Here is a 17,251-nt window from a genome sequence, read left to right as displayed (position 1 = left end):
GCAGGCTCAGTCTGGCAGCTGTATTGATAATAGGCTGGAAGAGCATTGAAACAGGGAGAGACCATTAGGAGACAGTTATAGTAATCCAGGCAGAAGAGGATGCTGGCTTGGTCTAGTGTGATAGCAGGGAGAGTGCTGAGAACCAGTCAGATTCTGGCTATATTCCGTAGATAAAGAGCACAAGATTTACTTACCTGTGTGATACGGGATGTGAGAGAGAGGAGTCAAGGCAATTCCAGGGATTTGAGCCTGAGAACTGGGAGACGAGGAAGGCTGTGATAGGAGCAGGTTTGTGTGGGAAGGAGGTCAGTTTTGGACATGTTAAGCTTGAGATGCTTATTAGAATACCCAAGTGGGAATATGTTAGTTTTAACATCATTCTTGTATCAGTGGGCAAGAAAAATGAAAGGGATAAGTTTTGAAATGAAAGTAAACAAACAGCAAGTCCCTCCAATTTGTAAAACCCTTGAAAGTATATAGTAGTGTTCCTTCATATCGCCCCTCAAGTGTCGATCTTAGATTTCTTTATCCTTTCACAACCTTCAGTCAACTTGCAGGACTCTCAACTTCTTCATAAGACTTGGAGAACATGGAAAGTGATGTATCCTCAAGAGAAAAATCAGGGACCTGGCTGAATTCAAAAATTTTATTGTTGTCTCAGCACAATTTATTCTCATGTTAACCCTTTCATTTTTCACATTCATAATTTTTAAATTAGGGGAGTTTTTAATTTAAAATATTTCTTATTTCTTCTTTTAAGATGATTTTTGATCATTACCAAAGTTATTCACATTTATTGTAGAAATGCAATACAAATAAACAAATACAAAAAAAAAGAATTATGATAACGTTATTATGACACAGAAGCTGCAGTTTGCATTTGGTGTCTACCATAATCCTCTTTCTGAATATATGGAACAGGTGTATTTTTATAAAATGAAATTACAGTATATGACTGCTTTGTAACCTCTTTCCTTGTAGCTTATTTTGAACATTTCTGTGTCATTAAATATTCATTTTTCGAGACTAATTTATTCTACCTGCATAGTATTTTGCTGTATGAATATGTAGTGATTTATTTGATTAATATTTAACTTTTTCCAGATAATAACACTGGGAACAAATAGCCTTTTAGCCAATATCTTTAATTAGCCAATATTTTTAAAAGTATGTCATTTATGTTTGAGATTATAAAGTAAAAAACAAAGAAATGATTATTATTAAATACAATATATTTCATTTATCAGCAGATGGTTACAGTAGTTCAGACTCTTTTACTTCTGACCCAGAACAGATTGGGAACAATGTAAATCGTCAAAGGTCAGTATTTCTGTCAGTAAAAAGTATATTAAGGTATCTTGTTACATTTTAATATTTACAGTTATTTAGAACCAAGTACATATTATTCTGTTTGGGGGGGGGTTTGTGTGTTTTTTTTTTACACAACTGCCCCGTGTATATTATTTATTGATATCTTTAAAAGGCAAGTACGTAATTCTGATTCTTTTCATCACTAATAGAAAACCATAAGAAGTCCTTATTTTTTTCATGGATTTGGTCGAAAGCTTAAAAAGAGTTGATGACTTCTTGGCAGTAGACATTTATTCTAATCTTTTTTGTAGCAAAACAGTGTGAGGGTTTAAGTAACTGATATGCATATTTCCTATTACTGTTTTATGGCAGGTACTGAAAGAATTCAGTTTTAAAATGCCATCCGGAAGCACAGCTTGATGTTGGACTTTCTACCCAACCTGAAGAGATTTATTTACACATACAATCTTTTAGGCACTCATAAAATTACGTGTAGGATGAGGCAAAAGGCAAAAAGGGGCTTGCTTGTCTACAAAGGCGTTACTTTCCACTGAAAGCTGTGTGCAAGGCAGAAGCATCTTGCTCCCTCACTTTTTGCACATAGTATGGCTCCCTTTGCCACACATCTGGAGCTTGTAGAGAGACTAGTAATAGAATCTCTAAAGAGCTTATAGCTCTTTGCTGTTTGCCTTCTTTTCTGACTTATTATATACTTCTTCCTATGTTTCTTAGAGTTTCTGCCATCTTGGATTTTATATTTTGTTTTTTTTAAGTCCTGTGTACAAAGATCAGATCACCAGAGTCCATGCAGGAAAGTCTGTTTTCAGACTAGTGAAAGCTTTGTAGCAAACAGTGAGCCTCTAGGGTGAACTGAACATGAGTACAGTCATCTCTAAATGAGTTGGCTTCTGGTGACACAGGAATGGGGTATCTCAAGTACTTCAGCCACATTCTATCTCTACTTTTAACAACTCTAAACTTAAACAGGTTGAAAGCTAATCATATATGAAAGTAGAATTTCTCTTTTTTGAAAACAGTTTTTCAGACTAATATTACCTTTAATTGAATGGGAAAACATTACTAGATTTGTGGTCTGTCTTGAATTCATGTTAGTAACTAACTTTTCAAAATTTTTGAAATTTTGTTTAATGTATAGTTTTGTACCAAAAAAAAATTGTTTGCTATACCAAATAACCACTTACTTAGAGCACGTCATAAAGAGCGCCATCTTTATTTATTGTAGTACTTGTTTACCTAAGAAAATGTCACTGCTGGTAAAATCCTTTGCTATTTATCAAAGTTTGAATGCTTAAAGAGAAAAAGGCCCTGTCATCAGTAGCATGAACAGTCATAATGGAGTCAATTTTGCAGGTCTCATTCAGGAACGTCGCCTGATAACACTGCACCACCACCTCCCCCTCCAAGGCCACAGCCGTCTCATTCTAGATCCTCATCTTTAGATATGAATCGGACCTTTACAGTCACCACAGGTAGGGGTTAGAGAACCATAAAATACTTTATCATTTAATTTTAAGGTTCATGAAAGATATACACATTTTCTTTTTTTCTTCTTAATGTGTCTTTTTTTTTGTTTGTTTACCTGAAGAAAAATTCTAGATTAAAAGATATCAAACAAGAGACAGTGTTTTCTTAATGACCATCTAAAATGTGTTGAATTAAAATGAGAACCTAAGAGGTTTTTTTTTTTTTTTCTAAGAGGTACCACAGAAAACTTAAAAAGAAAGATGTAAAGATATTGAGGGTTCAGGGGGTGAAGATATAATAGGTCTTGTTGACTAATTTGATTTGGCTGACAAAGGAGAGAGAGGAGCTATAACTAACTCCAAGGTTTCCGTTTTTGTGCAACTGGAGTAGTAGTATGGTTGATCAAAATAGAAAATAGTTAGGGCAGAGGGTGATGATGTTCTGTTTTAGTCATTATGAGTTTGGAAAGGGGAAATAATCAACAGGCCATAGGACTTCTGAGCTGAGAAAGATCGATGGATTACTTGAGGGTCGTTTACATAGATATGTGAAACGAAGAGGAAAAATTTGGAAGTCTTCATGTGTGGTGGCTAAAGAGCAGGCAGAATATGGGAAGAAAACCAAGAATGACTAGTATTAGGGAAACCAGGAAGAGCATGTCAGCAGTGCCTCATGCAGTAGGAGTAACAAGAGAAATGAAGTCTGAGGGAAGTCCAGGAGATTTGGCTGTTAGATGGAGTAGAGACAGTTTTATAAGATAATGTATGTCTTCCAAACGTTCTTAGAAATCTTTATCACGTGGTGACATTTTTTCAGCCTGTTTCTTCTACTATCAAAGAGATTATAGTTACTAAAAAAAGAAAGAAAGAAAAAAGTACTGATGTTGTGTGTTCATGCAGGACAACAACAGGCTGGAGTTGTTGCCCATCCCCCTGCAGTGCCTCCAAGACCACAGCCCTCACAGGTAACTCAGTCCTAGTGGTGTTCGTTACTACATACCAGTCATTACAGTCCCCAAGATCTGTTAAGCATTTGATTCTAGCCTAGAATTATTGTGAAGTTAAGGTCAGGAATTACCTAATGGTCATTCTTAGTGAGCATTTAATTCCATGAAAATAGAATTTGAATAAGGATTCGAGTTGTTATTTTTTCAACAAAGCTTGAAAGTGGAGCAAATGATAATGTCTTGACAAAGGAGAGTTTATTGGGAAGAACAGTGGATTGGGAGATGGGAGATGTGCATGTGTGTCCTGATCTAGCACTGACCCACAGAGTGACCTCACCCTGTCTCTCTGAACCTGTTACATTAAGAGATGTTTCAGATGACCTCTGAGTCTTTGCCAGGTCAAAATTGTTTTGATCTGCATAAAACTTTTATCTTCCAGGATAGATTTCTAGATTATAGCTGCTAGTTTTATGTGAATGGCTAGTTTTTATATGAACGAATTTGGTTGGTTTTTCTGAGTTAGGTTTTTATAATGAAATTGGGAATTAGTGATTAAAAGATACCTCCTTAATCATAAAAGGTACTGATATTTGAATATTCCAGTATTTATTTTATGTAAAGTGCCAGGAGAAATACCTTTACCTAGAGTTAAGCTGTGAAACCCAATTAGTTGGTCTCATGACTCAAGAAGCTCAGGCTAGTGGGGAAGATAGACCTATAAACAATAATTGTAATACAATAGAAGTGCTTCGGTAGATGTATTTATAAAATGCTGTTGGGACAACCTTACCGGCTAGTAAAGTCTGGTATGAAATTGAGGAGGTAAAAGTACAATGAAGGAAATAAAAGTTGAGCAGTCTTGCAGGATAAAGTGGTATTTATTGGGAGAGGGCATTCCAGACAGAAGGAATGACAATAAAGACATGTGTTAAGCCTGCCATATTCTTCAGGAAAGATGAGTTGTTGAGTACAACTGGAGTGGACATGTGGGACAGTGGGAAAAGAAACTAGGAAGGTGGGGAGGGGGCAGAGCACCTTCTATATCATACTACCCTGTTGCCGTCGAGTCGATTCTGAGTCATAGCAACCCTGTAAGACAGAGTAGAACTGCTCCATAGGGTTTCCAAGGAGCAGCTGGTGGATTTGAACTGCCGACCTTTTGGTTAACAGCCATAGCACGCCGTAGCTCTTAACCACTGTGCCACCAGGGCCCCATACCATACTAAGAAGGATAGATTTTTTTCCTATTGGAGATGGAGGATTTAAAAAGAATAACCAGGAGAAAAGACTTCAGATTTATTCCTGTAGAATCCTTCACTTCCTTTGTTGTAAAACTTCTCACACTCTATTTTAATCATTAGTTTATTTACCTCTCACTCTGCACCGTGTTAGGACACGGACCTTGTTTTGTTCACCATTGCACCTACACTGCGTGGCACAAAGTAGACACTCAGTAAGGTGAACCTAGAATGAAGGTTTTAGGGTTGGTCTGGCAAAGGTGTGGAGGATGAGTTGAGAGGAAGTGTGCCTCAAGTGTTGGGAGAACAGTTAGAGCGGTGGTTTTCATACTTTGAAAATGACAAAGTTTTAAGAAGCCTAACAAAACACTTTCACAAATAACCTTTATAAAGAACAAACTGTTGTACAGCTCCATAAAGAAAAAAAAAAAGCTGACAGTAGAGCCCCTGTAATCAGTGTGCAGGTAGAGCGAAAAGGGTAGGACCAAACCCTCCCCTCCCCTCTCCTCGGGCACACTTTATTTGCCAATAAGGATTTTGTAAAAGTAACTTTTTTTATTGAAGAAGCATCATCTTTTTTTGGTTTTTAGTGTCTTGGCTTTTTATTTATGCCTTATAGAGCTAAAAGTTACTGTCGCACACCTCCCTGAGTTTATAGCTAATAAAACAGAGCATCTTTATGGTATATGTTCAAAGGAAAAGAAGACTACTTGGTGACAAGAATCCATCGGTAAAATATTTGTTCCTTCATTCTAACCCGTTTTATAGGCTCCTGGTCCCATTGTGCATCGCTCAGTGGATGCCGATGGCCTCATCACCCACACTAGTACCTCACCTCAGCAGATACCAGAGCAACCAAATTTTGCAGATTTCAGCCAATTTGAAGTGTTTACTGCATCAAGTGTAAATGAAGAGCAAGATGATGAAGCCGAGAGGCATCCTGAGGTGTTGCCGGTCAGTTTTCCAGGCTTTATCTCATTTTCTGTGGGACTCTCTTCCCTCATCATACTCATCAGCCTGTCTGTAAACAAAGGAACCCCTAAAAGAGCAGATACTAGAGGGGACATCCATGAGTAAAACACCTGCTGCTGCTGCTTTTAGGGGATTTCTGTTCCTTAGATCAGTGCTTCTCAGCCTTGGTTTTGGCTTCGGATACTGATGAGTTGTAGTGTGATGCTTAGTAAAAATCAGAGTCTGGGTGGGGGTAGGTATAGTGTAAAAAGACACAGCCACAACCACCTTCCTGGTCCTGGCTAAAAACCACTCTGAGGGTTTTATCTTAGTGCTAAGCATCTGATTCTGTGATTTGGTGAGGATTTTCTTGTGATAACAGGCTATAGTTACCATAGCTACATTCAGTTTGTTTGAGAGTAAGTCACTTTAGTTAAACAGACTTACAGATGACAAGATGCCAAAATTTTGTACCAGAAGACTCTTACAGTTGTAGTGGCAAGAACTACTCTAGGAATCCCTGTCCTCACTGAGCATAAATATAGGGTTGGAGGTGCCAATCCATATCGAACCTCCCATAGGGATGCAAAATCTGTGTTTATTAGACTGGCATAATTCAGATAAAGGTTTCTTATACATCTGATCAGTTGACGTTTTTCTTCCAGCCACTTCTTCAAACCTGTAACTTTCTGCCTGGCTGCTGGTGCTAGTACGAGAATGGGCTGTGCCTCCAAGACAGCAAGGGTGGTCCTGGGGGGAAGCACAGTTGTACGCTGGTACCCACTCCCCTGGCATAGATGCGCCCCCTTCCCCAACTGCAAGAACTTCCCAAACCAACTACTTGGAGGTTCAGCGCTATGGCTGTATTCTTACCCTGACCTCCTCTCCCTCAGAGGTCTGGTACCTTCCCTCCTCCCTGCCCTTGAGTAGTAGAGAAGGGTCACTTAGCAAGGTTTTCTCAAATTGCATCTCATCTTCATCGCACATCCTTGTTGTCAGAATGAGTATTTTCTTTATATTTTACTCTCTGATTTGTTACATATTAAGTATTTATGCATGATTGTATGTTACAGATGGTAACAAAAATGTATTCATCTCTAGGTTGAAAAATCTTCTGATCCTTCAAATTCTCTTCGAGGTGCCAAAACAGAGAGTAAAATTGAAGAAAAGACAGCTGCTAGTGCTCCCGCCAATGTGGTATGCAGAAGCTCCTTGATAATATTGATCGTTTTATACATGTTAAAAAGTTATATTAGATATTTTTGCTTTATAAAAAGAAACTTTAAAGGTGACAAAAATCTTAAGAAATAAAGTTAATTAGAGATCATCTAACCCATTCCCATGCTTTTAACTGTAATGTAGTCTATCTCACAGTGAAGTCACTTTGAGGACTAAGGTGCACCTGACCCAAGCTGTGATATTTTCAGTTGCCCTTATGCATGTGAAAGCTGTACAGTAAATAAGGAAGACCGAAATAAAACTGATGGATTTGAATTATGGTGTTGGCAAAGAATATTGAATATACCATGGACTATCAGAATAACAAATAAATCTGTCTTGGAAGAAGTACAGCCAGAATGCTCCTTAGAAGCGAGAATGGCAAGACGTCTTCTCACATACTTTGGACACATTATTAGGAGGCACCAGTCCCTGGAGAAGGGTGTCATGCTTGGTAAAGTAGAGGGTCAGTGAAAAAGAGGAGACACTTAACAAGATAGATTGATACAGTGGCTGCAACAGTGAGCTCAAATAATAGCAACAATTGTGAGGATGGTGGCAGGACTGGGCATTGTTTTGTTGTGTTGTATATAGGGTCGCTTTGAGTCGGAACTGACTTGACAGCACTTAACACTCTCACAATGAAGCCAGCCTGTTTAAACATTCTAGGAGATATTATCCTCTAATCTCTGTTAGCTACATGCTACAGCTTCTCAAAATTTATGTGGTTATTATATTCTTCCAGATACATAAAGCAGAACTTCCGTATAGGTCAAATGCAGTTTCTTTTAATTGAGTCTTGATTATAATAGGAAAAAAATATCAACATTCTAATGTTATACTCTGTGCTCTTAACTTTTTCTTCACCTGTTTTTAGGAGTAACTTTTGCCCCATGATTTTTTACAAAAACTTGAAAGCATACAGAAAAGTTGAAAGAATTTTACATTGTATATCGGTAAATCCACTACCTTGATTGTACCATTAATATTTTACTATACTTGGTTTATCACATATCTGTATATCCTTCTATCGACCAATCCTTTTCTTTTTTAATGCATTTCAAAGTAAATTACAGCTACCATTATACTTCCCTTTAAGGTAACACTTTTGGTAATTTTTTTTTTCCTAGTATCATCTAGACATTCCCAATAATTATTAAAACAGCATGTGTTACTGAAAAGTACTTAAATTCTACTTTGTGGAAACTTTTTTATTTTTTACTACATTAGTACTTCTGGATTTTTTTGTTGTTGTTTAATAAAGTGTATGTTTTTTACCTCACAGCAACAAATCAAAAAATAGCACTTAATTAAAGAGGTGACAGTTGATTCTGTTGGGGACAGATTTAATCCCCAATAAAATATACAGTTGTTCTCAAGGATTCTAAATTGTATCTTACTGGTGGTTGATTTTTTTTTTTTTTTTGGTGTTGCCTAGGTTTCTACTTCTTTATTATAAATTGTTTTAGTCATTAAGATTGTGTACTTTAGGATTTCTTAATAGGGAATCCTATGATGATAATGGACGCATATTTCTGGAGGCTCCTTTTGCTTAGTGAACAGGCATATACTGAGCATGCACCATGTTTCTGTTAAAGTCTTACAGTCTTGAATCAGATTTGAACCTCAAGGAGTTTATGATACTCTAAAAAAAGTTGTATTATAGATTGCATTCATGATTTGATGTCAACCAGGACCATCCTTTCCCATTGTAATTTAAGTTAGCTGTTGCTACATATTTATAAATTGTTTCCAAGTAGGGAAAGTGGCTTTTAATTTTCAGAGAGCCAGCAGCTTAAAGAAAGCAAATGATGTCAGAGTGCTGACTGACTGTGAAAGCCGCCAAGAAGTGCTCATTATAAGTGGAATTTCTTGTCTTCTAGAGCAAAGGCACAACACCTCTTGCTCCACCACCTAAACCTGTTCGAAGAAGATTAAAATCAGAAGATGAATTAAGGCCAGAAGTCGATGAACATACACAAAAGACAGGTGTCTTAGCTGCTGTTCTTGCCTCACAACCTTCTATTCCTAGGTAATCAAAGCGATTCCTAAACACATTTAATTACTAGGAGCAAAAAGCACAACTATTAAAAATGTCAAACTGAAAAGAATTATGATCAGACTAGTTTTTTAGTTAAGAAAAGGTCCTTAATTCTTCTTCTTTGAGATCTTTCTTGTTTATTAATAGAATTTTCTTTCCTTCTTTTCCCTACATTATTAAATTCAGTTCCAATTCCATTTTTACCCCCATCACAAGCCCTGAAGCACACTTTTTTTAAAGTTAATAGTGTGGTATAATACTGATACTTTTAACTATGGTTGTTCTAGACCAGGAGTGAGCCAGCCAAGGCTGATAAGCCAGACCTGGCCCATGGCCTGTTTTTGTATGGCCCCTGAGCTAAGAATAAGAATAGTTTTTACATTTTTGAAAAGAAGAAAGGAAAAACAAAGAACAAGACTATGCAACAGAGACCATATGGCCCACAAAGCCTGGCCGTTTATGGAAGAATTATTCTGATATATGTTCTAGACTGTCTCTCTATTTAACTTAAACTAAGGTGAGTCTATAAAAGAAAACTAATTAAAACAATAACAACAATAATCTTAAGCTTCTGGAGCTTGGATACTTTTGACTGACCATTGAAACTGAACAAGCGAGGTTGAGCTATGTTAATAAGGAAAAAAATGCTCCTTCTACTTTCCATGTTTAGAAATAGATCCTGGAAGAATGGAGAGAATTTAAAGATAAGAAGTGAAGGTTGTTTTTTTGCCTGCTTTATGTTCTCAGATCTGTTGGGAAAGATAAGAAAGCTATTCAGGCATCAATTAGACGAAATAAGGAAACCAACACAGTTTTGGCCAGATTGAATAGTGAATTGCAGCAACAGTTAAAGGTAATGTAATTTCTGAATTTTCCTTGGGAAATTCCATGAACTCAGAGAATCTCAGAGCTGAAGGGGAACTTAGAGATGATTTAACAATTCTCATGCTTGTATGAAAGTTTCCACATAGCTAGAGAAATGTGTGTTTAAATTTTTTATGAGTCTTTGAATTTTTTAGGATAAAAGCATTTTTTTTTTTTTTTTTTGCTGAATTCTGGCATGCATTGCTTTGTCCCACATATATGTAAGGCATCACAGGAGACCCTGGGTGGGACAAATGTTAAGCACTCAACTACTAACCGAAAAGTTGGTGGTTCAAACCCACCCAGAGGCACCTCTGTAGAAAAGCCTGGTAACCTGCTTCCGAAAGGTCACACCCTTGAAACCCCTATGGAGCATAGTTGTATTCTGCAACACATGGGGTTGCGATGAGTCAGAATAGACTCCATGACAACTGGTTTTTGTTTTTATTTATTTATTTGTATAATGTTTGTCAGCTTTCATAAAGAAACCTGAAAGAGAAGAAATGTGACCTTAGGCACCTTTGAGATCACATGCATGGCTCTCTGAACTTTATTTAATGCTCAGAATATTTGACAACTGTTAGTTTACCCTTTCATCAAAGATAATTCAGATTCTATTAAAGGGACTTAACCAGATCTATGGAGCCCTGGTGGCACAATGGTTAAGAGCTTGGCTGCTAACCAAAAGGTCGAATCCACCAACCTCTCCTTGGAAACATTATGAGAAAGTTCTGCTCTATCCTGTAGGGTCACCATGAGGCAGAATCAACTCAAAGGCAACAAACAAGTTTGGTTTTGGTTTGTAAACGAATCTAAAGAAGAAGAGGGTGGAGGCAATTCAGATATTCTTACAGGTAGAAAAAGAAAAAAAGAGTCCTTAAATAGAAATAACGTTTATGGCAAGTATGTTTTCTGCAGGTGTATTATCATTTGGTATATCAGCCATCTAATATTTGAGAGGTACAGGCTTGTTTTTCCTACTTCCTGTCAACCATGAGGAAACCCCGGTGGCACAGTGATTAAGAGTTACAGCTGCTGACCAAAATGTCGGCAGTTTGAACCTACCAGGCACTGCTTGGAAACTGTATGGAGCAGTTCTGCTCTGTCCTGTAGGGTCGCTATGAGTCAGAATTGACTGGATGGCAATGGGTTTTTTTTAACAGGGTTAACCATGATTTCTCTGAATCCCTAAGAATAAAAATTACCCCCAGATTCACTTATGGTTCACCAACATTATTAAGCACTCATGTCTTATGAGCCAGTGCGTCTTAAACCTCAATGTGTACATAGATAGCCTGGAGTCATGTTACAGTGCTTGTTCTGACTGAGTAGGCCCAGAGTGCAGCCAAGAATTCTGCATTTTTCAGTACGCTTCCAGGTTATAGAGATGCGGCTGCTCTGTTGATGCCACTTTGAGAAGCAAGTTTATAAACCACAAAGATGACGGGAAAAGAGTCCATGGAAACATAAAGTGAACACACAGTTAGCTCCTTCCCATAACATCCTGTTCATACCCTCATCTAGCAGTGATCACCCTGTCCTGTCATTGCTATCTCTGTCCTACTAAACTGAACTCCTGGAGGGTGAACCACAATCATTTCTGTTCAGAGTGGCCATATTATGAATTGTCCAAATCAGGACACTTTTAAAAGAAAACAGGCAGGGGTGTACTAATAATTAGACCAAGACATCAGGCATAAACTGGGACTATCCTAGGTAAACGTACAGCCATCCTGTCTCTCCTCAAAACCAAGCATGTGTTTTAAAAAAACCGAACCTATTGCCATCGAGTCAATTCCAACTCCTAGCGACCCTATAGGACAGAGTAGAAGTGCCCTATATGGTTCCCTAGGAGCACCTGGTGGATTTGAACTGCTGACCTTTTGGTTAGCAACCATAGCTCTTAACTACTATGCCACCAGGGTTTCCAGCACATGTTTGGCATTCTGTAAATGTCTGTTGAATGAGTGATACTCTTGTTTCAATCTTTGATCAAAGGAAAAGGCATTTGTAGTTGTATGGTTATGAATTTGGTCCATCGGAAAGGAAGAATGCAAAACTAAGGGCAAGCTTTAGCTGGTGCCATGCCTTAAAGATGAAAAATTTGTTTGTGCATGTTTTTCTGAAGCACTATGGAAACCCATGGAAAGAAGTATAAAGGAACTGTTTTAAAAAAAAGTCACTCTTCATTACTTCTGAGAACAGAAAATAGGAAGTCCGGTTCCAAATAGGAAGAGGTAATTCTGGTTAAAACTAGATACTATCGGTATGATAAAACCCAAAACCAAAGCCGGTGCCAACGAGTTGATTCCAACTCATAGCGACCTATAGGACAGAGTAGAGCTGCCCCATAGAGTTTCCAAGCAGTGCCTGGTAGATCCAAACTGCTGACTTTTTGGTTAGCAGCCATAGCTCTTAACCACTGTGCCACCAGAGTTTCCATCTGTATGATAGAGAAGGAAAAAAGTAAATAGACTAGGATTTAGTGGTTATGTGAAGAAACTGCTCAAACTCAACAGCGATTAGAAACTCTCAGTGCAAGATGAATTTATTCTTTGTGAAACTGAAACCCAAAATGAGATGCAGGAGTTGCTATTCGGATATAATCACGAGGAAAAGAATCTGTGTTAAGTGATTCATCGACACTTCACTTTGTGCAAAATCCATGCGTTCATACATATCAATCGCCAGTATTGACTTTTCTATCCATTAGACAAAAAAAAAGCATTTTGCTACCCTGATTTATATAATAAGAAAAGGATTTTAATCATTAGGATCATATTTTAAATATTATGAATGCATAAAGAAGCTACCTTTCTAAAGTGAAGTTTCTTTTTAAAATAGGAACAGCTGTCCCCTATCAATCTTCGTAACCAATTTGAATTGTTTCCTTGAAGCGGGGCTGTTGTTACAGGCGCCTTCAGCGTTATGTACTTGGATTGAAGCGGGGCTGTTGTTACAGGCGCCTTCAGTGTTATCTACTTGGATATGTAACTTGGCCTTTGTATCTTTTCCAGGATGTTCTTGAGGAGAGAATTTCCCTGGAAGTTCAACTGGAACAACTTCGACCGTTCTCTCACCTATAAGCCAGTTGCCGTTAACTGTGAACATACCCATTTTTAAGCGGTTTTGGGTCCAAAGCCAATTTGAAGACCCAGACATTCAGCTCACTGCTTAATTCAACATTAAATTTATGATTCTGTTTTGCCCTATATGTTCACCATTGTATGGAAGTATCTTTTATTTTTTAATTTCAACAATAAAAGGGTCAGGATGATTTTTTTCTGGAGGGTGTATTGTGTTTGTTGGTAGACTGCTATTCTGTAGCATTAAGAATACCTTGGTCCACTGTACTTACATGGCCAAGTCCTCACTCTGATTTGATTTACAGGACGGGCTTCTCATTTACTTTTCAAGTGCAGACTGAAAAATCTTTGTGAAAGGAAAACCCAATAAAATTAACTGTGAATTTGTTCTCTTTTAGGTTTAATATTTTACATATAGCATCTCTATTTGTTCTGTACAAATCTTTAAAATGAATTTCCTATTTAACTTCTGAATTGAAAGAACTATCCTGGATAAGGCATTCTTCTCCCACAAGCTAATTACTAGAAAAGTCTTCCTCTCTGCAGTAATGACTAGTCTCCAGGAGTCACGTGGTGCTTTCAGATTTCTCTATCAGCTCCCAGAACCCAGTGCCGTCAAGTCGATTCTGACTCATAGCGACCCTATAGGACAGAGTAGAACTGCCCCATAGAGTTTCCAAGGAGCGCCTGGCGGATTCGAACTGCCAGCCCTTTGGTTAGCAGCCATAGCACTTAACCACTATGCCACCAGGGTTTCCTCGATCAGCTTGGGGACTAGATTTCATATTTTCCTTGTGAAAACTTGATCAATTTCACCAGTGTCTGAAAGTGTTTATGTGAGATTTTAACTTAGCAGCAGTCGTATAAATTATGAGGTAACTATGAAAACAGGCCTTTCTTAATTGTCCCCTGGAGGGGAAGGGAAGGTGTGGAACCACAACACAGGTACTGTCCACTTGAAAACATCACTGCTTTTTTTGCATGATTTATACACTTATCTTTATTTAAAGTTTATGCCCCTCAGTCTTTACAGAGATTATTTGCAAGTAATATATTTTAAACTTACAAGGACATTAATTATTTACCAAACAAATGGAAATTCCTCAAGATTTCTAGTTCGCCCTCAGCTGCCTAGTCACCATTCCTTTGCCATATAGTCAGCTGTTTCCTGTTGACAAAGAGCTCCTGGAGCGTGTCCTATTCAGGGTGATACACAGCCTTAGGATCTGTTGTGTGTTACACCATATATACCTTTTGATCACATATGTAAATTTGCATTCATTGCTTGACTAACAGTAAATATTCCGTTCAGTGGCTTACTCTGTGGGATGTAGATGTTAAACTGCAGAATATATCTTAACAGAATCAGAACTAGCAGTTATGTGATTTTTACACTAATGAAACAGCACAATATTTTAAATTTTGAACATTTTTTAACAAGGGTTTAAATTTTTAAAATTTCGAAGGAATTTGTGTTTCATTGTTGGAAGAAGAAAATGTTTAAGTAGCCTAGATTGGACCAGTACTTTCTATTACCTTAAACAAGAACATGGAGCAGAAAGGAAACTGAGATCCTAAAGCTTCCAAGATGAATTTTGCTTTCATCGAGCGTTGACTAGGTAAGGATATTACTGCCACATGCAGCAGCTACAGTTTCAAGTGGTCAACAGGTTATGACTTCAATTTGTTAAAATAATCAAATGAAGGCTTTAAAAACTCAGAAAACTACTTAACACTGTCTTACTGTGTCCTCTCTTTTAAAACAGAACTGTCTTTTAATTTTTTCATTTTTATTTCATTGATTTCCATTACAATCAAGTTTTGCTGGATTTCCTTTTTCTTTTTTATCCAATTCTAATTTAATAATGTCACAGATATTTTTAAAGCTTATTTGGAAGGTCTAAGAATTCAGTTTCCCAACAAAAAGCGTTTTAAAGTTACGGAAAACTTTTGAGTACTTTGTGCATGGCGGTATTTTTTTAATGTTCTCTAAAAGAGTACATTCATCCTAAGGCTATGTATGGTAAGGTTTTGAGTAAATAAACTGCCATTTATATTTCTTAAAAATATTTTTTAAGTCAGTAATTGTTTAATGAAAAAGATAATCACCAAAAAATTAAAATATTTCTCTAGACTGGTCATTTAAGAAACAACTTTCCTTCTGATTTTATTTTTCACTAATCATAAAGCAAAACTATAAACACAATATGCTTGCTGTGTCTTAGGATTAGTCAGTCCAATGACTCTAAATAATATTGTCCAGGAAAAATAACTGCCAAGGAAAGTGATTCAAATTTTTGGACTCAAAGTGTTCTTCTTGTGCAGTCCACATAACTGAGCATAGGATGATTAAAAGTTGGAGAGGACTAAATCGAGCATCCTAGTTCACCCTCCTGTCGTCGATGACAAATACTCGTTCTGCCTTTGACTGGATTTTCCAGAACAGAAAGAACATGTTGTCTGTCTTTGCCAGGGGGATTTGTTACCCTGACGTTTCCTTTAACTCCAGTCTCACTTCTCCACACTACTTTTGATTGCGTTTTGGAGTACTGACAGCCATAGGAATTTATCCTCCTCAGCTTCTGTAGCACAAATCCATCCGTGTTTTGGACCTTGCAGAATAAATGCGTTCTTGGTATCTGTAAAAATATTTGAGGTAGATTAATCTTTGCTGGTAACAAAAGAAAAGGGGAAAATGTTTTAAAATTCTTGAAAATATATTTTAAAATTTTTTAAACTAAAAGTAGAGATTCAAAACAAATATAAATCCAGGTTAGAATATAACTTCCTGAAATTACTGAATAATTCAAATATGCCGTAATCTAAAATAATCTTGTGTTTATATTATAAATTATTGAGCAATTATTTTTAATTTTTATTCACAGTGGCTGCAACAATGGGCTCAAGTATAACAATTGTGAGGATGGTGCAGGACTGGGCAGTGTTTTGTTCTGTTGTTTTGAGTTGTTATGAGCCAGAACCGACGCAATGGCACATAACAACAAATGATAGATGATGTAATGTTCTTTAATTTCTAGTTCTCAGCGTCTCCAAAAGGAACTGGAACTAGGAAAAGTTTTTACTAGTAGTTATTGGAGATGAAGATACTAAGAGCTAGACTGAGACTACTTTGGTGTGAGGGCCAACAACAGAATTAAAAACTATTTGGCTGATTGCCTAGCATCTATTAGGTTACATAACCATGCTTTGACATCGGCAGAGCTGATTACAGTGGGAGAAGAGGTGAAAGGAAGCACGCTTCATAAAGTCTTTAAGCATACCCAGTACTTAACAGGGGTAACACCCTTTTTACCTGAGTTTGACTTCTAGGTGGTATTACTAATTCCCTGAGCTTGGTATTCGTTTCTTTCTCAGAGTCAGATTTTAAATGGGGCTGAAGCTAGTGGGAAGCAGCCTTTTTTTTAGGTTAGTTCCTTCTCTGAGATCTTGGTTCCAGCTTTAACCTTAAGTCTTGCCTTCACATGCAATGAAAAACACTGGAATGAGAGATGTGACACTCAGATTGTCTGGCCTAACAGACAGAGACAGAGATATGGATCCTTTTAAGCTTGGAAAATAGAGTGTAAGATAATAACCAAAAATAGGCAAGTAGGTTTAAGTAGGATTTCTTTCTGTAACAAGTGAAATTTATATTTAAGTGATTATAAATGAAATGTTTGAGTTATTAAACATCCTTTGCAAATCTGTTAATTCCTTTATAGAAAAACTCCCAATTTAAATATGAACTTAATTAAGGAAGAAAAGGTATAGTCAGATCTTTAATAATCAGTCCTAGTAGAATGAAAAAATAAAAGTCTGAAGTAGTGCTTCAAGGCTGTAATACCTAGAGGCAGCATACATTAGTGGTTTAGAGCTCCAGCTCTCATTTTGAACTACTTCAAAGAACTCGTGATGATGTGGGGTCATGCCTACCTTTGTAATTTTCAAAAGCTGTTTTCCTAATGTTGAGGGTGTGTGTCTGATAATACCAGTAATCCTTTCTTTTGCTATTTCAGAGGTAGCCGAAAGTTTACATTGTGTAATGTAATCCTAATACTTTGGGAATTATTTGCAAACTGGCAATTATAATTACAGTCCTTCTCTACTTTAA

General features: G+C 37.1%; 2 protein-coding genes across 9 annotated transcripts in view; one reads left to right on the top strand and one right to left on the bottom strand.

The window, feature by feature from the left end:
* The window catches only part of REPS1 (RALBP1 associated Eps domain containing 1), an 82,514-nt gene extending 69,181 nt beyond the window's left edge, over positions 1-13,333 (top strand). For 4 of the 8 annotated variants that reach the window (XM_010589263.3, XM_023553753.2, XM_003403982.4 and 1 more), the window contains 8 exons: positions 1,248-1,320; positions 2,683-2,801; positions 3,696-3,760; positions 5,749-5,934; positions 7,033-7,128; positions 9,033-9,181; positions 9,938-10,043; positions 13,072-13,333. In XM_010589263.3, the coding sequence (XP_010587565.2) occupies positions 1,248-1,320; positions 2,683-2,801; positions 3,696-3,760; positions 5,749-5,934; positions 7,033-7,128; positions 9,033-9,181; positions 9,938-10,043; positions 13,072-13,140 (863 nt within the window). In that variant the 3' untranslated portion in view covers positions 13,141-13,333. The remainder of the gene's footprint in view (positions 1-1,247; positions 1,321-2,682; positions 2,802-3,695; positions 3,761-5,748; positions 5,935-7,032; positions 7,129-9,032; positions 9,182-9,937; positions 10,044-13,071) is intronic. The other 4 variants (XM_010589332.3, XM_003403981.4, XM_064291414.1 and 1 more) reach the window with 3 other exon arrangements.
* A 783-nt stretch (positions 13,334-14,116) lies between these two features.
* The window catches only part of ECT2L (epithelial cell transforming 2 like), a 71,296-nt gene continuing 68,161 nt past the window's right edge, over positions 14,117-17,251 (bottom strand). Inside the window, exon 20 of the mRNA XM_003403985.4 lies at positions 14,117-15,779. Coding sequence (XP_003404033.2) covers positions 15,652-15,779 — 128 coding nt within the window. The 3' untranslated portion in view covers positions 14,117-15,651. The remainder of the gene's footprint in view (positions 15,780-17,251) is intronic.

This window comes from Loxodonta africana, chromosome 1, assembly GCF_030014295.1.
Source record: "Loxodonta africana isolate mLoxAfr1 chromosome 1, mLoxAfr1.hap2, whole genome shotgun sequence".
In the NCBI taxonomy this organism is placed as follows: domain Eukaryota; kingdom Metazoa; phylum Chordata; class Mammalia; order Proboscidea; family Elephantidae; genus Loxodonta; species Loxodonta africana.
This window is presented reverse-complemented; position numbering and strand designations above follow the sequence as displayed.